This window comes from Camelus dromedarius, chromosome 14 (assembly GCF_036321535.1).
Source record: "Camelus dromedarius isolate mCamDro1 chromosome 14, mCamDro1.pat, whole genome shotgun sequence".
In the NCBI taxonomy this organism is placed as follows: domain Eukaryota; kingdom Metazoa; phylum Chordata; class Mammalia; order Artiodactyla; family Camelidae; genus Camelus; species Camelus dromedarius.
In genome coordinates, this window is record NC_087449.1 from 69,467,653 (window position 1) to 69,488,916 (window position 21,264).

The 21,264-nt window shown below is 60.0% G+C and overlaps 1 protein-coding gene and 2 long non-coding RNA genes across 5 annotated transcripts in view; 2 read left to right on the plus strand and 1 right to left on the minus strand.

Moving 5' to 3' along the window:
• Nucleotides 1–2,407, minus strand: part of PRDM16 (PR/SET domain 16) — a 309,180-nt gene extending 306,773 nt beyond the window's left edge. For 2 of the 3 annotated variants that reach the window (XM_064494153.1, XM_031463865.2), the window contains exon 1: nt 2,131–2,406. In XM_064494153.1, the coding sequence (XP_064350223.1) occupies nt 2,131–2,167 (37 nt within the window). In that variant the 5' untranslated portion in view covers nt 2,168–2,406. Of the gene's footprint in view, nt 1–2,130 lie in introns of all 3 variants that reach the window. The other variant, XM_064494154.1, reaches the window with a different exon arrangement.
• An 8,147-nt stretch (nt 2,408–10,554) lies between these two features.
• On the plus strand, nt 10,555–12,482 carry LOC135322920 (uncharacterized). The gene is made up of 2 exons (XR_010384000.1): nt 10,555–10,825; nt 11,518–12,482. It is a non-coding gene; the product is annotated as an uncharacterized LOC135322920 (long non-coding RNA).
• A 3,843-nt stretch (nt 12,483–16,325) lies between these two features.
• Nucleotides 16,326–19,971, plus strand: LOC135322919 (uncharacterized). The gene is made up of 2 exons (XR_010383999.1): nt 16,326–16,643; nt 18,405–19,971. It is a non-coding gene; the product is annotated as an uncharacterized LOC135322919 (long non-coding RNA).
• Nucleotides 19,972–21,264: the final 1,293 nt, after the last annotated feature.

Sequence of the window (21,264 nt, forward strand, 5' to 3'; positions counted from 1 at the left end):
GGGTCCAGTTCTCTGGCCTCTGAGCTAGGCTGCAGGTCGCTACCTGTTCTAGGTCCTGAGCAGAGCCAGGCCAGCAAGCTTCCCCACCTGGCTGGGGTGGAGCACACAGAGAGCTGAGGCCCAGGCTGACAGCAGGCAGGCGTGGGACGCTTGGAAGTTTCTGCGGCCACTCTCGGCGCACTGAGCCGGCCTCTCGCTTGCAGCGAAGGCCCAGCGAGAACTCCGCCGCTCTCCACTTTCTCGCTCCATCTTCGGGCCCTTTCTTGGCGACAGCCTGACCCAGGCGGCCCTCTCCAGGGAGCCAAGACACTGAGAAGATCCACGGTGCACAAACAGACCCGAACATGCACATGAACACGCACATTGCACGTGCCCGCCAGCAGGCAGGTAACACACGCATTGCCAGCTGCACCAGCCACGAAACGCGGGGCCTTGTTCGCACCAAGAGGGGCCAGAGGTCATGGGAGGCCGAGGAGGCCGAGGCCATAAGCACCGGGCAGAGGAGACCGGGTGGAAAGGGGCACTGTAACGAGGGGCCCCGAGCGGCCGCGGGCAGAGTCCAGGAGCACCCTGCAGAAGCTGGGAGCTGCTTTTCCCCCGCGGGCCCGACGCGCGGCCTGCGGACTGTGGGGGCTGCTGTCGGGTCGGGCCGAGCCGGCCGCGCACCGAACCAACAGGGTAGAACTTCGGAAAACTGTCGCGAGTTTCGCGCCCACCGGGTTCATGCCGAGGGGCTCGGCCCTGGGTGCGACGAGGCCGGGCCTGGCAAGGTCGGGCCGAAGAAGAGCCTACTGATCGGCCTGGTGGTCCCTCAGGGATTCGCAAGGGGAAGCGGCCGGGCGCCTCTTCCACGGGTGGGCGGGCGGCCGCGGAGGAGGGGGCGGCGAGAGCAGGAGGCTCCGATAACGCTCCGGGCGGCGCTCGCCACTTCGCTGCAGCCGGGCCGCGGCCGGGCTTCGGGAGCCGCGCTCGCCGGGCCGCCGCGGCGCCGCCGCCCCCACCTGCCCGCCTCTCGGGCCGCAGCCCCGGGCCCACGGGCCTCGCAGCGGAGGGCGCGGGAGGCCGGGGCGCGGAGGGCGCACGGCTGGCCCGAGGAGCGGCGGCGGGCTGTCGTGCGGGCCGCGAGCGCACCCGGCCGGCGGCGAGGACCCGGCAGGCGGCGGGCTGGGCGCGCCGAGCCCGCGGCTCGGCCCGAGACGGAGCGAAAGAGAAAGTAAGACCGGGGACCGGGCAGTCTCGCCGGGGGCAGCTCTGTCCCCGCCAGGCCTCGGGGCTGTGCCGGACGAGCGGGTGCGGGAGGGTCGGAGCGAAGCCGAGGTCGGTGGCGGTGGAGGATAGGAAGGCGGCCCGGTGGGGACCCTCCCGCCGGAGGCACCGGCGCCTGGGCGGCCGCGCGGGCTGCCGGAGTCGCGGAGGAGCGCCCGCCGCCGCACGGGGCACCAGTTGGGAATAAACTTCACGACCATAGTTCCAAGCCCAGGAAGACGGCTCCATTTTGCTCCCCCAGTGGCTGTGGCTGTCTTGCCGTCGCCACTCCTGCCCTTGCGCCCGCGGAGCCGGGTGGGCGCCGGCCCGCGCCCCCTCCTCCGCCCCCTCCCCGGCTCGGGGTCTCCCTCCTCTACTCCCGGCTGGCGGACGCCAAAGGCGGTGCTCTAGCGCCCACTATTTCAAAAGCCCGGAATATGATTTGACCAGGACTGAGAGCCACTCGGAGAGAGAGGGAGAGCGAGCGAGGAGGAAAAGTTGCTCTCCCCTTTCGTCAACTTTTCACTAACTTTCGCTTTTCGCTCCCCTCCACCCCCAGCCCTCCCCCTCCGCCCCCCTCTCCGGCCCCCACCGCGCGCCTCGGGTTCCCGGGCCCGAGCGCCTGACACTGGGGGGGGGAGGGGGTTCGGCGAGGAGGGGGCCGGCGCCTTCGGGGAGCGCGCGGCCCGGGCGCCCCGAGCCTCCGCGCCGAGCCCGGCGGCCCCGGAGCGCGGGAGGCGGAGCAGCCCCCGGGCCGCGCGGCCGATCCGGGGGCCGAGAGCCTGAGGCGCGCCGGCCGCGCCCCGACGCGCACCCCTGGCCCAGGCGCCCCGGCCCCGGGGCCCGGGCCCGGCGGCGCGGCGCGGCCGAGCGCGGGAGACTTACTTTTGGCTAGCTTCCTCGCCCTCGCCTTGGATCGCATGGTGTCGGCTCGCGGAATCTCTCTCCTCCTCCTTGAGTCCAGAAGCAGCTACACACTATCTTCATCTCCCCAGCATTGTCAGTTTGGACACCTTCGCACATGCGCACAGAGCACTCAATCTGACACCCCTCGCCGGGGCCAAAAAAACTTTGCAATGTATTCATCATCCTCATCGTCGCGCCGCCGCCGCCGCCGCCGCCTCGGCGCGGGATTGGGGGGCTCTCCTCGGCCTTCCCGGCCTTCACCTCACTTATCTCTCTCCCCCCCGCCCCTCCCTCCCCCCCTTTTCAGCGCAGCTCGGAACTGGCCCTTTAAGAAAACATTCCGTGCTCCGCGCTCCCGCCCGGGGCCCGCACCCCGGACACTTTAAAAGGACCCAGGTGGCCCCGGAGGCGAGGTGACTATCCCCCCCCCCCTTCCCCTGCGTCGCGTCGCGCTGCTGCTCCCGCCCCAGCCGGGGCCAAAGATGGAGTGGCGGCTGCGTTTGTCCCCGAGACTTCCTTGCTTATGGGGGCAAACGCGCCGACAGTTCGGACGCGGGTCTGGCTGGTTTTGCTTCGTTTTACTGCATTTTATTACTAATTAAAGAGCTTTGCGTTCACCGTCGCCCCAGCCTGCCTTCCTCCCTGTCTCTCCCCTCGGCCCCGTCCCCAGCCCGCGATCGCCCGAACCCGGCTCCTCCGAAGCCCCCTTCGGGCCCCGCCACCCCCCTCGGGCCTCCCCGGCCCCCGCCCCCTCCCCTTCGCCCCCACCCAACCGCTCTTGCTTCGGGCTTCGCGGCTCAAAAACAACAGCGCAGCGCAGCCGGCTCCGCGCTCCCCACCGCCCGGCCGGCGGGCGGGACTCGGCCCCGCCGCCCTCGGCCCCGCGCGGAGCCGCGGGGAGCAGCGCGCCGGGCGCTGGGGACTGGGCGCCGGAGCAGTTGTCCGAACGCCGGGCGCCCCGCGCCTCGCCGCCCTCGGGGCGGGCCCGCGCTCTCCTGCCTCCGCGGCCCCAGGTGAGTACCCAGGGGCGCGAGCGCCCGAGCTGGGCCACCTCGGGCGATCGGGGCCTCTGGGGACACTTCCCCCTTGCCTCTCGCGGCCCAGGTGCGTCTCGGGCGAGAGAGCCGGCGGAGCAGGTGGAAAAGCGCCGGCGGGAGCCAACGGGGTGCTGCTTCTGCCCCGCAGCCCTCAAACTCGGAGGTGCGGCCGCGGAGGGGCAGGCTGGGCGCCGGCAGGGTGTCCGGGCCCAGGGGCCTGGTGGGGACAGTGGGAATTGCCATTCGGGTATGTCTGGGATTCGAGAATGAATTGGAAGCAAATGGAGGCGTTGACCCCCGCGCCCTCTCCAGTAGCAGGGTTCTGCCAGGCTGCAGGACTCGGAGCTGCCGCAGCGTCAGCCCGAGGCCGGGAGGCGTCGTGCTAGCGGTGGGGGCCTCTACCGCCCCGGGTGGGCTCCGGGCCGTGCCCCTCCTTTTGTTGTGCATGAGACCCGTAGTGCCTCTGGCTGGGACTGACATTCAGAGCCCTGTGCCCTTGCCATAAAAGAGGTGAACTGGCGATGGCCAAAGAGCTAACCCCAAGACCCCGGGGTCCTAGCAAAGGGACCCTGATTTAGAAGGGCACGTGGCCAATGCTATTCCAGAGGAAAAAGCCCGACGGAGCCAGGGTGGTCAAAAGCCAGGGGCAGCAGAGCTCTGGGCCTTCCGCGCTCGCCTGTCCGCAGTCCGCAGCTGCCTCCCTGCTGGGATTCGAACCCCGACGGAGCCCCCACTGCTCAGGGGGCATCCAGTCTTGCGCCGGCGCTGACTGGGCCAGAGAAGGCGCTCTCTGCCGGGCTCTCTTTCCCGCTGACCGCCACCTCCGCCGTTTCCGGCCCTAGGTGAGTGTTGCCCTTAGCGGTGGCGCCGAGTTCCTCGGCAGCTCAGTCCCATCGCCTGCCGCCCTTCCAGGGCCTTGTCGCCCCTGCCCCATCCAGTCCCACACCCTGACTGTCTTCTCCTGGGCTGGGCGGACAACCCCTGGGCTGAGAGGGTCCCTGGGCCTTGCTGCCAGGCTCTCAGGGACTTGGAGGGGAGTCCCCACGGGAAACTAGGGCATGGCTGCAGGCCCTAGTGATCTCAGAACCCCCTCATGCTCGGGGTATGGGGTGTGGGGGTCGCTGGGAGAGGGAGGAGGAGGGCTGGAGACCCTAGCTCTGGAGCTGTTGGCTTAATTCAGCCAAGGCAGGCTCCAGCCTTCGGGCCAAAATGGGTCGGGTTGGTGTCTGGAGAAAACACAAACACAAGGTCACCCTCACACCTCGGCACCCCAGGACACCCCCTGCCTGGATCGTCCCGGTAAGGCTGAGTGTGAGGCCTGGGGGAAATGCAGTGGCTCCCGTGAAGTCCTCCCCCTGCAGAGAGCGTCCCTTCCCCACCCCACCCCCTGCCCGGCATGGCTTTCCTCTGCCCTGGAGGCAGCCCATGGGACCCAAGGTTAGGAAGATCCAGCCTTCCTGTGGAGGTGGGGAGTGCCCAGCTCACCAGGCCCTCTCCACGCTCCCTCCCTCAGCTCAAAGGGTTGGAGCCCTGGCCAAACTGGGCCAGGACCCCCTACAGACTTTGGGACTGCACCCTTGCCAGGGCCTGGGGAAGGCCCGCAGGAGTCTGGGGTCAGGGCCTGCTGTTCCCGGGGCCATGGAGAGTGGGGAGGACGATAGCTAGGAACCTGCCTGGGGAGGGGTAATCTAGTGATTAGGGATAACCAGAGAGACCGCCAAGGTGCTGATACCCCCAGGGCGCTCTCTCAGATCATACCCAATTGGCGAGCAAAGCCCAGGCAGGCCGTCCCCAAGGCCATGGCCTTGGCCGAGGCTGGGTCCTGGTCCGGCCAGGCCCTGCCCCCGCGTGGCGAGACTTAGACCTGACGGAGCCGGTCAGGTCTCTCAGAGTCCTGAGGAGCAAAAGCGTGGATCAGGGAAACCAGACGCAGGTCCTCCAGGCACCCAGCTCTGCATCCTGTCCACCACTGACGTTTGGAGACTTGGAGAAGCGGGCTGGGCCAGTGGGGGGCTCTGCAGGAAGAGGGGCAGTTTTCATCTCAGTGGTCCTTGGAGGTTTAAAGGCCGTTTTCAAACCAAGCAGAACTTTGGGGATTCTTGTGGCCAAGGCTGGGACTAGGGAACCCCGCATGGGGGGGCGGTACAGAGGTACTGTCCACCATTCCCCCCCCCACCAGTGACCACCTCAGGGGCTCCCAGCTCTGTCAGCTTGTCCAAGGCCGGGTGATGTGAGGCTTGGCTGCAGAGATGTGCTTTACACGGTATAGAGTTTGGAACAGACTTGCTCGCTGGGGTCTAGGGGACTGGAGGGGCTTTTACCAACAACTTCTGTCACAGTCTAGAGTCCCTCTTCAGCCCAGAGCTCAGCCCCCTCCCAGCCTTTTCAGCAAGCAGGGAGGTGCGGCTGGAGACCCAAGACCACAGGCACTCCTCTGGGGAAGAGCTGGGTTTGGGCGAGAGTGAGCGCAGGTGGTCCTGCAGGGCGGTAGGAAGCCCCGCTGTGGGCGAGTAAAGAGGGTCCCCAGACCCAGGGCTCCTGAGATACCATGAGTGGTAAACCACACAGGCACATCTGACACTCCCGGAGTCCACGCACTTCGAGGCTGGAGGAGCACTTTGCTCAGCCAGGACCGGGGGCCGCAGGCCAGCTTGATGAGGCCGGGTATCTGGAGAGGAGGTCCGCACTGTGAGGTCTGTGTGCCTGGAGGTGCAGGCTCAGAGCCGCCCGGCTGCCCTGCCCAGGCCCTCAGGCCTAGGGAGCCCCGCTGCAGACGGCGTGCTGGGAGGTGAGAACAGGCAGCCAAAGGGCCAGATGCCCCGACGGCCAGGTCCCCGCTGCTCTCCTCCACATCGCCCTTGGCGCTCCTTGAACTTGGCCGCCGGCTTCAGCTGCTCAGTCTCCGGGCTCTGTCAGTTTCCAGCTGTTCACCCTCTGGTTCCTGCTCAGAGAAGAGTAGCTGAGAGAATAAAAGCCCTTAGCTTACATGAGGGCTCTTCCCCAAGACCCCGAAACTGCCCTGCAAGGGGGTCCGGAGCCCCAGGCCTTGCCCCACCCCCCAACTCAGGCCTACTGAGGCAGGCCAAGATGGGGGTCTCCTCTGGGTGCATTCTGCCCTACTCTAGGTGGAAGTGGCCCCCATTTGAGCAACAGAAGGAGACCATGAGGGATTCTTGGGGACAAGCTGGTTTGGCTCCCACTATGCCAAGGAAAAAACGGAGGTGGTCTTGGCCCCTAGCAGGGGACTCAGCGGGACTGAATGCAGAGGCCTTCCAGCCTGGAGTGAAGGTTGTTTGGTGGAGGGGGGCACAGACAATCTACAGAGCCTTTTCTTCCTCAGCCTGGCCTCTGCACAGGTCCACAGCGGTGCTCCCCCTGGCACCATGCCTCAGCTCCAGACTGGGGCCACAGCAGCCTCCCTGGACTCCGGGGTTAATATTTCAGGCCCCCTTTTGCATTTCTTCCTACCCTAGGCCCAGAGACACCGCTGTGACCCAGAGGAGTTTAGGGAACAGAAGGGCCCGGGACTAGACTTCTAGCCCTGCAAGATCAGAAGCCATGTGGCAAGGCTGCTCCCGACGCAGCTCAGAGCGGGGCTGCTGGCACCCACGCCCGGTCCCTGGCTCTGGAGTGGGTCGCAGACAGGGCTGGGGTCACTCCCAATCAAGGCTTCCCAGGAATGTGAACCATGCAGCTGATTTCGAACAAACCCCAGATGTTTGGAAGCCTACTTCCTTCTCTAACAGGAGGACGCTGTCTCTTGCAGACGGACAGGCGGCCTCCCGGGAGGGCCTCGATAATTTCTCTGCCCGGATCTGCGTCCTGGAGTCCTGGCTAGGGCCACCATCTCTCAGGAGCGCAGATGCCTGTGAGTTAGCACCCGGGTCTGCCATGTGTTTGGGGGGATGTGCTCAGGAGTTTGGTTCTCTCTCTCTCTCTCTTTTTTAAGAGATTGAGGCTGTGGGCCTGAACTCCCTCATTTGAGCCAGGGTGGGAGTCGGCTCCAGCATCTCGGCCCAAACTCGCACCCCAAAAAGCGCTGGAAGAGGCCGGCGACCCCTTCCGCCGCGGCGCGCGTGGTGGGTAGGACTCAGCGGCTCAGTGGCGGCGCTCCTGCGGCCGCGCGCGGGCTCCGGATGCTGCCTCGGAGAGGAATAAACGGAATCAGTTTCCCACGCTTCCCCTCCCCATCCCAGAACCTTTAAAACCTCGCGAACGAATTCCGTTGTCCAGTTTGTGCTGATCCTGAGCCACGCGTTCATCCGGCGCGCCGAGTCGCCAGCGCCGCCTGGACAAGGGGCCCTCGCGCCGCCCGCACCCCGGGGCCGCCTGCCCGCGCACGCGGGGAGCCACTTCGTTCCCCGGAGAGCCCTGGCCCTGCGGAGCGAGCAGAGCTCCGCGCGGCAGAGGTGGCCCTGTGGCCGCTCCGGAACTCGGCCCGCGTGGACACGGCCGCCGCCTCCTGCTCCCGGTGCTGGCCGCGCGCGGGCAGTGCCCTGGCAGCAACGAAAACCGCGAACCGCACCGCTTTCCTGGGGTCCGAGTCTCGGGAGCCTCTGGGTGGGAGTCTGCTCCCCGCGTCCCCAGACTCCCCAGAGCCCGGCACGCCGGGCTGCCTAGTAACCGAGCAGACTCCCCAAGCCGGCTAGCCCCAGAATCCACACCTCGGCTTGCAAAGCCGCCTCCTCTGCGTCCTCTAGACCTTGGTCCCCGCCCCCACACCACTGACCCTCTTAGTTTGGAAACCAAATTTCGCCTTTGGTCCCGCCGGCTCCTGCTCAGACGTAACCCTGGAAACATTCTCCCCGCCTCGATTTCCCCATCTGTGAAATGGGGCAGACGTTCCTGTGCCCCACTCAGGGTTGATGTGGGGTTGGCAGGGAGAGCGGATGATGGAAAACGCACAGCGGGGCCCAGTGCTGCCCTCCTTTGGGGGCCACGTTTGTGCTGGTGGGGCTCGGAGGTCCTGCCCAGACTGGAAGGGGCTCAAAGTCACTCCTGAGTGATCGCTGCCATCGCTTCCATCCCTGCCCCTCGCCTCCCTCCCCCCTGCCAGAACGCCCTTCTCGGGGGGCTGGCGGGGGAGATGTGAGTGTCCAGCTGGGCACCCAAGTGTCTCCTCCCTGCCCCCGGACAGTGTTTTGGTCGATTATCTCAGGTTCCCTTGGGGTTCAGAGCTCGTGATACCACCGGGCACCCCAAATCTCTCAAAGGGAGGGTGCTGGGTCTGCCCGGGGAGGGAGGACAGCAACAGAAGCCCTGGTTCCAGCTGAGCTCCTGGAAAGGGATTTGCCCGTGTCCCTCCCCCTCCGCATGCAGTGGGTGAGGGTGGCGGTGGCGGGTGTTCTCCAGGCAGGAGGGCGGGCGTGTCTGGGTGGGGCCCTGGGGTGTGACCTTGGGCTTTGGAATCAGCCCTTAAACTAACCCGCTGGGTGGTGGCAGAGGGGCTGGGGGAGCAAGGGTAGGGGCCACAGGCTGCCCATTGCATCTGGGCAGAACCGTTGGGGGACAGGAGGTGGGGAATGGGGTGCCAAAGGGGGCGCCATGTGGACATACCCTGCCCAGCTCCTCTCTGCTTGCTACTAAACCAGTCATTGCTGCAGGCTTCCTGAACTGGCAAGAAAAGGGCAGAGACCGGGACAGCCCCAGGCAGGGAAAAAATTACCTCTGTGCTGAGTGACCCAAAGCTGATGGCATCAGTCGGGGATTCCTGCCCCCTGGGGTAGGGCCACCTGCTCCTGACCCTGGAGTCCGATCCCACAACCCTAGGGCTCTAGGAATGGAGCAGGGCACATGCAGTTCTCTGCTCTGCTGCCGGCAGCAAGGGCTCAGCCACCTCTGGGACAGTGGGCTCCCTCGCCCTCCCACCTCCCGCATCCGATGAAGGACGGGTAGGTAACGAGTGGCAGGGACACGCTTACACAGAGCCCTGCACCCCTGCACCCCTGCAGCTCAGTCAGGTCCAGGGACCTGACTGAGGACCGTGTGCCGGGACTGGGTACTGGCGTGAGGATGGCAGCCTCCTGGCCCTGAGCAGCCCCTCACTCGTGGGGCACATACCCCCACCCCGCCCACCCTGTGATATCGGTGGAATTAGAATGAGAGTAGGGGGCAGCAGAGGGATTCCCAGGCACTGCCCCCAGGCTCACCCAGGACGCCTTTCCCGGCAAGCAGACAGCGTGGGGGTGGGGGGCAGGAGGAGCTTAGCTTAGAGCCAGCCCCTTCCCTAGTCCGTCTGGGAGCCTGGGTCAGCCCCTCCCCCCAGCTTCCTGGGCACCCCAATTTCCTGCTGTGTAATATGGAAGTGGACAAGCCAGGGTATTGTGGGGACAGTCGCATGCAGGGGCGGTTCCTGGTGCTTCCCGGGAGCATTTTGGGTTGTTGGAGCAGGGACTGCCAGCGGCAGGGGTCCCTGCGCCGTCTCACCCCTCCACTCCCAGAACTGAGGCCTGAACCAGCTCTGAGATGGATTCAGGGAGGGCAGCTCCGCACTCCCTTGCTGGACACAGAGGGCAAGTCAGACCCGGACTGAGGACTGGGCTCCCCTCCCTGTGCAGGGTCTTAAGCTCCCAGAGTCAGGCCCCACCCTCTTGACCTTGGCCTGCCCTAGTCTTGCCTGGTCAGCTGGTCTCCTGGCACCTGCCATTGGGCAGTGCTTCTCCCAGGTCCACAGCCTGCCCCAGGGAGGCCAAGGCTCGCAGACCATGCCGCAGGTTTAGCATTTACTCATTTATTCACTCACTCATTCATTTCACGGACGAATGGCCAGAGGCCTGGTGAGGCCTATGTTCCTGGAACTCACAGTCCCACGTGAACAGGAAGGCTCTTTCCTCCAGCAGACCTGTGGTTTTCAGCACAGCTTACGTGCCCCCCACCCCCACCCAGGTCCCAGTGCCTGGCCCACGCCTGGGAGTGTGTTTGGAGCTCAGTGCACGGAAGGATGAATGAATGAATGGAGAGTGCTGAGCGACCAGAAAGTGACCCTCAGATTTCCAAAAGCTGATAGCCCCAGAGGAGGCTGAGGAGGGCGGGGCAACCTCCCAGGCCGGCAGTGGAGGCAGCAGCCCTGTGTAAGTGCCCGGGGCTGAGTGCCCTGTCCTTCTGTCTCTGTTAAAAATTCTTATTTTTCGGGTGACTAAGAACCGAGGTAATTCTTATTTCCCTTTTCCCGGTAACACTGCCTCACGTCTGACTTGCAAAGGGTTGCCCTGCATTCAGCAACCAATGCCAAGTGACAGTGATGCAGCAGTGGGCAAGCCACCCAGGTCCCCTGCTGCGTGGTGCACAATTCGGAAAAGGGAAGCTTGCTTGCGGGGGCGGGGGAGCGAGTGGGTGGGGTTTAGCAGGATGACGGGGTTGGGGGGCAGGGGACGGGGACTGAAGGAATGTCCTGGGGAGAATTGTGGTCTCTCCCTGGGGTTCCCTGGCCCAAAGTGATGGAGCCCAGTGGGTGCCAGGCAGGATGCTGGCAGGCCAATTCACTCCCACCCCTGGGCTACATCACAATGCATGTGGTCCTCCCAACCATCCCATGCAGAGGAGCTGCAGTCCAGGAAACTGGTACTCAGAGGGACAGGAACATTCCACGGAGGCAGCAGAGTAGGACTCACCTGCCTGACCACAGAGCCCTGCTCCAGGTGATGCCCAGCAGGATCTGTCTAGGGAGTGCGCCGGAGCTGCAGAGGGAGGGGTCTCTGTCTGGGACCTTCCCTGGGTTGCATGCGGTGCCAGGAGAGTGGACCCCAGAGGGCACTCACCACGCACTCCTCTGGACAATGGCTGAGACGTCTATTTGCTTGTGTCCAGAAGGACTCAGCCACTAGGGGCTTGAATTTCCTCAGCTGTCCCTAGGGAGTCAGGGCCCCTCACAGGGCGACCACCCCAGGACTGTTCTGGGGCACAGGCCAGGGGTTTGGGGGGCCCAGTTTGAGGCTAACGTGACAAGCAAGTCAGGCTCAGAATATGGGCTTCTAGGGAGAAATTTCCAATCATGAAATGTGTCATTGGAAAAAATATATGTGTCAGTCACGTGTGCTCTGAGCCCGGGCCCCGTGGGACCCAGTTGTGCTAATAAACATGAATAAGCCAGTTTTCACATTAGAGAAATAACAGTTTCTAGTGGAAACGTGGTGCTTTTAAAAGAGGTTAATTAATAAGCAGCAGGTGATTGTTCGTGGCACATTATGGCAGAGGGTAATTTTCATCTTAGAGGAGAGAGGGGCCAAATGACCCCCTACACACACACACACACACACACACACACACACACACACTCAGATTTTTTGTGTAATAATCACCTTGGCTTCACCTCCGCCTTTAATTTTTACAGCTGGAGCTGTTTATCATCGCTCCAACTTTCACTAAAAAGGAAAAACTATCACTTAAACAAAGCCATTGAAAACTCAGCATCATATGTGGACTTCTTAACATAAATAAATCATACACACCAAGATTTATGTTCTCCAAATGACATCATTCGCCAAATGCTGCCTTCCCTATCAAGGCCACGGTTAGTGATTTTCCTTTGTGTGTGTGCCTTTTGCAAAATAAAAAACGCCACTTGGGCATCCTTTTCTCCGCTCAGCCCAGGATGTCGGAAAGGCCTCTGCCTGGGTCAGCCCCGCAGAACCGGTTCTAAATGGTGACAAGAGTCAATGCTGCAGACTGTGTTTTAAGCTTTTGCTTTTGAAACGTAAGTTCTGGGATGAAAGGCTGTTCAAGCTTCACAGTATGTTTGTCCGGACGGCGGCAGCAGACGGAGCCCTGTGGGTCTCCCAGAGCCTGGGGTGTGCTGCAGGGGCACCAGGTTGAAATGCACAAGGGAGAGGACACCCTGCGCCGTGGAGGCGCGTTTGGCCACCGCAGGGAAGGCGGCCCTGGCGCGGGCTACCACGTGTGCGGACTCAGCGGAGGAAGTCGGTCAGCACAGACCACAGACTGTAGGGTTCCACTGACGGAGAATCTCCAGGATGAGCAAATCCATACAGATAGAAAAGAAACTAGTGATCTGCCGGGGCCGGGGGTGAGGTGGGGTGGGGAAGGAGAAGGGGGGAGTGACTGCTTCATTGGCCCGGGGTTTCCTTCTAGGAAGACGAAGATGTTCTGGAATTAGAGGAGCACTTCCTTTTCTTTCCTTTTTTCCCAAGTGGAGGCACTGGGGCTTGAACCCAGCACCTCCTGCATGCTAAGCTCACGCTCTGCCACTGAGCTCTGCCCCACAAGAGACTGAATTTTAAAACAGTGACTGTTACGCTATGTGAATTGCATCTCAATAAATCTACTGTTTAAAAATCACTCCTGAGTACGTATGTTTGAAAAGCTTTATGCTCATCTTAAAGTTTTTTCTTTTTTTAAAAAATTTTTTCTAGTCTTTTTTTTTTTTTAACATATATTTATTTTTCTTTTTCCCCTTAAAGGAGGCGCTGGGGGTTGAACCCAGGATCGTGTGCACACCAAGCACGCACTCTGCCACCGAGCTACAGCCCCCCACTCCCCTTGTCAGGTTTGAAGTGATCACACAGACAGGTGAGCGTGTAGGACGCACGTGCACACCTGGAAGCCTGCAACGCGAGCGCTGGCCCAGCGCCCGGGTAGGGCGGAAGCGCGGGGCCGGTTTCTTCAAAGCGCTCTGTGCAGCCCTCTTTCCCACCAGCCCAGCGCCAACCACCACCCAGGTTTTTTCGTGTTAACCATCTCCTTGACTTGATTGACACTTTTATCCCCTAATACACATCCCTAAAAATGTGACTCTAGCCGCAGAAGCTTATTCAAATTGAAACGAATGCGGAACATTAAAATCACCAGTAGCAGGCGAGTGAAATGTGGTGGCATCAAAGGAACACAGTCCTGACACCTGTGCAGCCAGGAGGACCCGTGAGAAAACAATGCTCAGCGAGAGAAGCAGAAACAAAAGGCCACACGTTGTACGGTGCTGTCACTACAAGGCGTCCAGGACAGGCAAACCCCAAGGGACAGGATGCAGGTGAGCGGCTGCCCAGCCGTGGAAGGAAAGGCAGGGGTGTCTCAGCAGGTGAAGATTTGAGGAGATGACCTAGACCACCGTCTGGCTCCAGCCCCCGGGTGTTGACAGGAGACCCTCAGCTGGAAGCCAGTGGGAAAATAGGGCTGACCAAGGTCAGGTGTCTGGTGACTGCAGGGTGGACGGTACATCCATTCAACTGGTACCCGTTCATTGTACACCTGCTATGCACCAGGGTGGCCGTAGCCCCAAGGACAAAGCAGTGACTGAAATAGACAAGCGCCCCTCCCCCTGGAGCTCACTGTCCCCTGGGGAGGCAGCAATAGGCCAGATACAGAAGAACCTTGCACGGCAGGTGGGGGCTGCACTGCTGTGGGACTAAAGAAGGAGGGAAGAGAGGTGAGGAGGCAGGGGCACGGAGGGCACACCTCTCAATAGGGTGGCCCAGGGAGACTTCTGGGAGGTGGTGGCATTTGAGCAGAGATGTGAGAGAGTGAGAAGGGAGCCCCAGGCACGTCTAGGGAACAGCATTTGGACACGTGGAACAGCCATTGTGGAGGCCCTGAGGCACCAGCCCCCTGTGCTGGAGCAGCAGAAGAGAGCGAGAGGATAGGAACAAATCAGGGGGTGGCGGGCTGAGGGGAAGGCAAACCAAGGCTATGGATGGAATTAAGGGGGGTCGTCAGTTGACCACGAGGTGGGGAGAGTCTCTCCTGGATCATGTGGTCGGGCCCAGCGTCCTCACGAGGGTCCTTAAATGGGGTGGAGGGAAGCAGAAGGATTCAGATGGTCTTCCTTTGAATACGAAAGGCGCCGGGAGCCAAGGAAAGCGGGGCCGCCTCTAAAAGATGGAAAAGGCAGGAGAATGCGGTCTAGACCCTCCAGAAAGGGGACGGCCCTCCCAACGCCTTGCTTTTCGCCCATTCAGGCTTCTGACCTGCAGGGCAGCCGTAACAGCTCTGGGCCGCTCTGAGCCGCAGGCCGCGGTCGTTCGTTACAGCCGCCACGGGAGGCTCTCCCAAGGGGAGGCAAGACCCTCCTCCACGTGCGGTCAGGACGAGCCAGGGGAGGGCGAGGTCCGGGCCGCGCTGTCCTGCGCTGACCCGGGGCGGTGCAGGGGCCCTGGGCGCGGCGGCCCTCACGCCGGGCTCCCTGCTCGCGCTGCGGCAGGATGGGCCCGTTGCCGCTGACATCCCGCCCGCGGCCACAGTCCCAGAGGCTCCGGTTGCCACCCCTGAGGGGCTCCTCACGTGCCTGCTCCTGCATCTTCTTGGCTTCCTTTCTCATTTTGTGAAGCACGTCCCGCAGTCCCTCTGGCTAACTGGGGCGCTCACACGCCGGGGAACGCCCGTCGCCCTCCGCCGTACCGGCACGCCAGCCGGCTGGGTGTGCGGTTCCAGCCTGGGGAGCGCTTCGTCCAGCGCTGCTCCGGTTTCACTGCGCTGTCCTCCTGCTCCCAGGGTAGCCGTTGAGAAGTCGGAGGAGAGTCCGCCTCCTTCCGCTTGGTCGGTGGCTCCTCGTTCTGGTCTTTGGAACCTGGAATCTCCTCGTGGCGCCGAGGGTCCCACTGTGTCACCTGGAGTGTCTGTTCTTTCACACTGGGAACTTCTGCCCTTCAGCTCTGGAAGCATTTCTTAAAACACTTTGTTGCTGATTTTCCGGCCTCTGTTTCCTCTGCTCTTTGTTTCTGGAAACTGACGGTTAGGACACCGTTTTCTTCTGCCACGCAGTCTGTGTGTTCCCTCGTGGCTTTGCTGTATCTGTTTCCGTCTGCTGTCTGCACATCCTTGGCTGTCTGCCCCTGACCCAGAGGGTGGGTACAGAGCTGGTCAGAAGATCTGAGAGGGAGGGAGGGGCTCTTGTCCCTGAGATTCACAGAAGGGTGATCCTGGGACCCCTTGGTGACAACATCCTTAGGGACCGATTTGATTTCCAGGGACTGAGGCAGGGGTCTGGTTGCTAGTCTTCTGGGGGCCAAGCTAGGGGTGAAGACGGGGGTCTCTGCAGTCAGCATTCAGCCAAGGCTGCCTGTATTCCAGGGACCAGACCTTGGGACTTCCCTACCGGGGGCGGGGGTGGGGGGTGGCCGGAGGGGGAGGGGACTGAGGACTCTGGCTCCCCTTTCCACTCCAGCCCTCAGGGTCACTGCCGCCTGTTCCCCCCGTTCGGGGATGCTTTTATAGCCAGTCCTGAGACTGGGGGTCCTCGCTGTGCTAGGTCTGGGGAAACCTCAGCTTTCCCACTCTCCATTTCAGCTGTCTCTGCCTCTCTCTCTCATCTCTGGCCCAGTTACCACGGCTCCATCTGCAGTCCGGCTTCCAGATATTTGCGGCTGCTCTGTCCTCCCCACCCTCATGGGTAAATGTCTTTTAAAATCTCTTTATTGTGGTTGAAGTGGCTTTGCAGCGAGAGCGCACTATTGCGTGTGTTTAATCTGCCATCTTAAGCCCCGAGGCTTTGTGGCTATTTTAGAACGGCCGTGTCCGCGCAGCGCCCAGCCTCCCCGAGCAGGCACCCCTGGGTCCTGACCGGTGAGCACCCCAGAGCCTCCCCCTGCACCTTCCAGCAGAAGGATCTGACCCATGGCGTCTGTTAGTCCCACACAACGGACCGCTGCGTGGACAGCGGGCATGGCAGTGCCCCTGCATCTTTGGGGCCATATGTCCCTGAAACCTCCAGGAATGTCCACTGAAATATTAACAGAGGTCTTCTCCGAGTGACGGGATCTCAGGACATAGTGACGGGATCTCAGGACATTGTGACTTTTTCTCTGTTACACTTACCTGCAATTTAACTTTTCTCCAGTGACTATGTAACAGTTGCACAGCTGTCACCATGTTCAGAATGAAGACCAAACTCCTGCCTGTCTCTCCAGAGCCGGCTCCGATGCCACGACCCGCCTGGAGCGCCTCCAGGCCCCACTGTTGGCGCTGCTTCCGTCACTGCGTGTGTGATGTGGGCGCTCAGTGATGCTTGTCTGCTAAATAGTCACTTGATTTTGGAGTTTCAGCCTCATTTCTTTGCCTTGCAGTTGACAGTTTACTCACATTCCACCTAGGGCTCCACCCTGAGGGGTGCTGAGGCCCCAGCGGCCCCCAGGAGGACGGAGCCCCCCAGGTGTGGGGGTCGGGCTTGAGGGCAGAGGCTGGCCTTCACCCACACCCTAAAAGTTGGGTCCGGCGCCCCAAAGATGGCCATGCGGGCCAGAGCCAAGCTGTGGCCCAAGGGCTCCCAGCGTCTCCCCCAAGAGAGAACCCCCGGACGGGCAGGAACTCGGCACCCTGCTCCACGCCCTCAACCCCAGGCCCTCTTGGCCTTAGCAGCCTCCGGGGAAGGATGGCAGCACCCGGACCCCAGCCCGCCCCCCAAAAAAAGGAAACCAGTTGACAGTTAGACACCCTCAAACGAGGCTCCTCCCCAACACAGAGCATCACATTGTTCAGAAGTGACAGGATGAGACTCGCCTGAGACTCCAGGTGAGATGCTGGCACCACATACACAGAGCCGCGGGCAGCACCCCTACGGCATAAGGGGGCTTTGCAGACACAGGCAGGAGGCACCCAGGGAGGGTCTCCGCAGTGGAAGTAGCTCAGGCGTCAAGGGCACCTCGTAGACGCTGAGGGCTCACACTGGGTTACGCTCTGCACAGACCCACCCAGAGAGGTCCAGGACTCTCATGCCATCAGGGGAGCCCTCCCTGCACACGGCCATGGAGGGCGCCACGCCTCTGGCGCTGCAGGAGGGGAGTTCACCAGAGCTGCAAGGCCATCTCCTCCAGAAAGCCCTCCGGACCCTCCCCAGCCTGGTAGAACTTGCCTCTCGCCCTCTGTGTCCCCCGGGACCTACATGGGCTGCAGCTATGAGCCCAGGTACAGCTGAGCCCCCACGAGAGGGCGTCACACCCTCGCACCCACCCTGCTGGCTCAGGGAGGGGGCCCCAGCAGGTGTCCCTGGGGGGCTGAGGGGTCAGAAGGGACCCATACGGAGAAGCACACGGGGACAGGCTGCCTCGTGCTGAGCCCCTGGAAGTGAGGGATGGGGTGGGCGGGACCGGCCTGGATGCTCCTTCACGCCCCTCCACCCTCCGCACCTGGTGCTCCCACGCTTTCTCCAGGGCAGGGGCCTGGGGGGCAGAACATTCCCTGGCTCTCTCCAGGTCTGGAGCAGCCAGAACGGCCATCCCCTCGCCTCCTGCACCCCCCTCAGTGGAGCTAGCTCTCCCTGTGCCCCTGCCTGTGGGCACACGAGGACCCAGGGTGTCTGCTCAGCAGGGCGGCCAGCCAGGAGGGGGCCATGGCCAAGATGTGCAGGGTGGTCTGGCGGGACCCCTGGGCCTTCCTCCCCACCAACAGGGCAGCTGTCTTCCCCTCAGAGCCGCCAGCTGCTCCTGTCTCTTCTAGGCCGCCTCCATCTCTCACCTGCACTCTTACTCCAAAAGCCTCCTGGCTGGTCCTCAGACTTCCATCCCCTGCTCCCACCACGCAGGTCTCAGCGTGTCAGTCAGAGCAGGGGCTTCTTGTCTGTTTTAGTTTCCCTTATTCTCCGGGGCCTTGCAGAGAATGTGGCACATGGGAGATGATCAATAGTTTTGGATGAATGGATGGGTGGGTGGGTGGATGGATGGGTGGGTAGATGGGTGGATATATGCATGGAGATCAGATGTACAGATGGATGACTAAATTTGTGAAGAACGTATGGATGGATGGATGGATAGGATGAATCCCTTGCCCAACGGACCAAGGAAATTGAGTTTCATGATGAAACTGAGAAAAAGAGTCCTAGCAGAGGGTAGTGGGTAGCACTTGCCCAAGGTCAGGGGGCAGTGGCATCAGAGCTGGCCCAGGACCCCAGACCTCTGTCCTCCCTGTCCCACTGCCTGCAGTGGTCAGTTACACCTGGACGAGAAGGCTGGATCTGTCTCGTGTGTGCCATTGGCCCTGGGGTGGAGCCCTCCAGGGTCCAAGACCTGATTCTGCTCCCCGCCATCACCTGCACCTGTAGGAGGTGCGGTTTCCCCGCCTGCCCTTCCTGGTCATGACCCCCCGGGCACAGGACCCCCACCTCGGGATCGCCGCTCAGGGCAAATAAGGAGGCTTGAAGGGAGCGGGCAAGCGGCAGTCACGTGACACCCAGGCCCCACCCCTTCCAGACACTGCTCCTCGCCCTCCTTCTGCTGAAACTGCTCTCGGGGTCTCCAGAGGCATCTGAGCGGCCCCTGTTCTATCCTTGTCTTTCAGGTGCCCCTGCAGCGTTGCACGTGCCCGCCTAGCTCACTCCTAAAAGTGGACACACCCCCCACAGCCTTGCTGAGAACTCTCCCTGGGAAGGCCATCTGTGTCCGGAAAATCCTTGAGTCCAGGATGCTCCAAGATGGGCAGGAAGCCCCCGGGAAGTGCCCTGGGGTGCGGGATTCCTTCCTGCCCCTCCCCCCACCACCCTGCCCAGAACACTCCGACCACGAGCACAGCAGAAGCCCAGCTCTTCCCAACCCCACAGCTTCACATTGTCTCATGTGTCCCTGACGCTGACCCAGCAGGGCCTGGCTGAGCCTCTGACTTCACCCTGCAGGGAGAGTAATGATGAACCTGCTGGGGCCCTTCCTGGACCCTCCCAAGGTCAGGGTCTCGGGACCTTCCCTGAGGCTGTCCCAAGGCTGTCATCTCAGTCAGGTGTAACCAGGCAGCACGGTGTGGCTGGGGTCGTCCTCAGCCGTGGGCACTGCTGGGTGCGGCACAGCCTCCTCCAGTGTCTTTGGCCCAAGAGGGGACTCAATGACCCACCAGGGTCCCCTGTGGGGTGGCCCCAGGCCCTCTGTAAATGAGATACAGCAGGAACAGCTGCCCCAGGCTCTAGGGTTTTTATGGGTTTGCCTTAAAGATTTTATTTCCAGAAAAAACCAAAAGCAATTAATCCAAATTACAGAGTAGTCATTTGCAATAATATTTGCTTTAAATATATGTATTTTTTAAAACCCCTAAGCTGTGAGCTGCCAGTGAGTTCGGGGTGAAGGACACCTTGAAATAATTAAATTTTTTGCTCATTTTATGTTGTGAAAATGGCTTAGTCGGTTTGGGGAAGAATTGTAAAATGGTCAGCTGACTCACTTATAAAGGCAACGTTATTTTTTTCTCCAGATTCTGCCAGAATAACCACACTGCCTTGGAGGTGGATTTCTTCCAAAGGCATCTCAAGCACTGGTCCAGCTGCCTCTCACCCCAGTCCTTTGCATTTAGGGGAGCAACCCCCCTCCCAGAGGCGCTCCGGGTGGGTGGCATTGGGGGACCAGGAGGACGAGGGTCCAGCGTGGTGGGGTCCAGGTACTGGCAGACAGGCTGACCCCTCCTCAGGTGGGTGGGAGGGAGGGACTCGGGTTCACCTGCCCCCTTTGCCTCAGGGATGACCAGGACCTTGCCCCTGGAGTGAGCATAGCACAGAGAGGGGCAGCCCAGCCCAGCTCAGATGCTCTGGCCAACGAGCGCACCTGGTGAGAGGCGTGGACACTTGGGAAATGAGAATTCATGGAAAGATTAGATTGTGCTTAGTACGACGTCAGAACCCTCGACCATGCTGGGTCAGAACACCTGGCTTTGGTGCTAGGACAGCCCCTGCGTGTCCAGGAGCCTCAGGCAGGAGCCTTCCTGCACCTGTTCCCCCGGACAGTTTCCCCTTCCACATCTCCTCTCCAGGCGTGTGACTTGCAGACACCTGCTCCCGGAATCTGACCTGCCTTTCCATTTGCTCAGCAGTGCCTTTTGAAGAACAAACTTCTTAACGATAGCAAATTAAAATTTAAACAATTTTTAATTGTTTACTTTTGTTTCTTTCCATTTAAAAAATCCTCGCCCAACCCAAAGCTACCAAGTTTTCTAAACATCTTCTCTAAAAGTTTTATAGTTTGAGCTCTGGGATCTATTTTGAGTTCATTTTTTGTCAGGGTTGAAGTTCATTTCTTTGTATGTGAGTGTTCAGTTGTTCCAGCCTCATTTGTTGAAAAGTCTGTGATTTCCCCATTGAATTGGCTTGGCAATATTATCAAAAATTAATTGACCAAGTATGTGTGGGTCCATTGGCGGACTCTCTGTTCCGCTGATTTGTGTATCTAGCCTTTCACAGTGCCACACGGTCATGATTCCTCTAACTACATGATAAGCCGTGAGATATAGTACAAGTCTTCCAACTTTTCTTCTTCTACAAAGTTGATTAGGTTACTTTAGGTGCATTGTGTTTCCACATAAACATTAAAGCTAGCTCGGCAATTTCTGTAAGAAAGTATTCTAGGATTTTTTTTTCCACTGGTATTTCATTGAATCTATAGATCAATTTCAGGAAAATTGTCATTAACAGTACTGAACCTTCCAATCCATGAACATGGTTTATCTCTCCACTTACTCAGATCGCCTTTGATTTATCTCAGCGATACTTCATAGTTTTCGGTGTATGTGCCTTACACATTTTTTTCTTTTGGTTAAACTGATTGCTGAGTTTATCATTTTTTATTCTATTGTAATTTTTTAGAATTTCAGTTTTCACTTGTTCATTGCTAGTGTGTAGAAGTCCAGTTAACTATTGTTCACCGGCATTTTGTACATTGTGATTGCTAGACTCATTTATCATCAGTTCTTGTAGGTTTTTTGCAGTTTCCTTTAGATTTTGTACATAGACAAATATGTTATATGCACCTATTTCTTCTTAAGTCAATACCAGTACTTTGTGTTTTTCAAGAAATTCATACCTTTCATTTAGTTTTCAAATGTATTGACATAAAGCTCTTCATAGAATTTGTTTATTATTTTTTATTGTGTGTAGATTTGGTAGTGATGGCCCCTCTTTTATTTCAGGCATTGGTAATTTATGTCTCATCTCTTTTCTTCTTGGTAAGTTTGGCTAGACGTTTATCCATAAACTTGTTCAAGAACAGATTTTGGTTTTATCAAGTCTTTCTTTATCTTTGTTTTTCTACTTCACTTATTTTTTCTCTTGGCTTTATTATTTCCTTCTGCTTACTTTGGATTTAAGTTTTTCTTCATTTTATCACCCTTATGGAGAGAGCATAGCTTATTAATTTGACTTTTTTTTCTTTCCTAATTTAAGAAATTT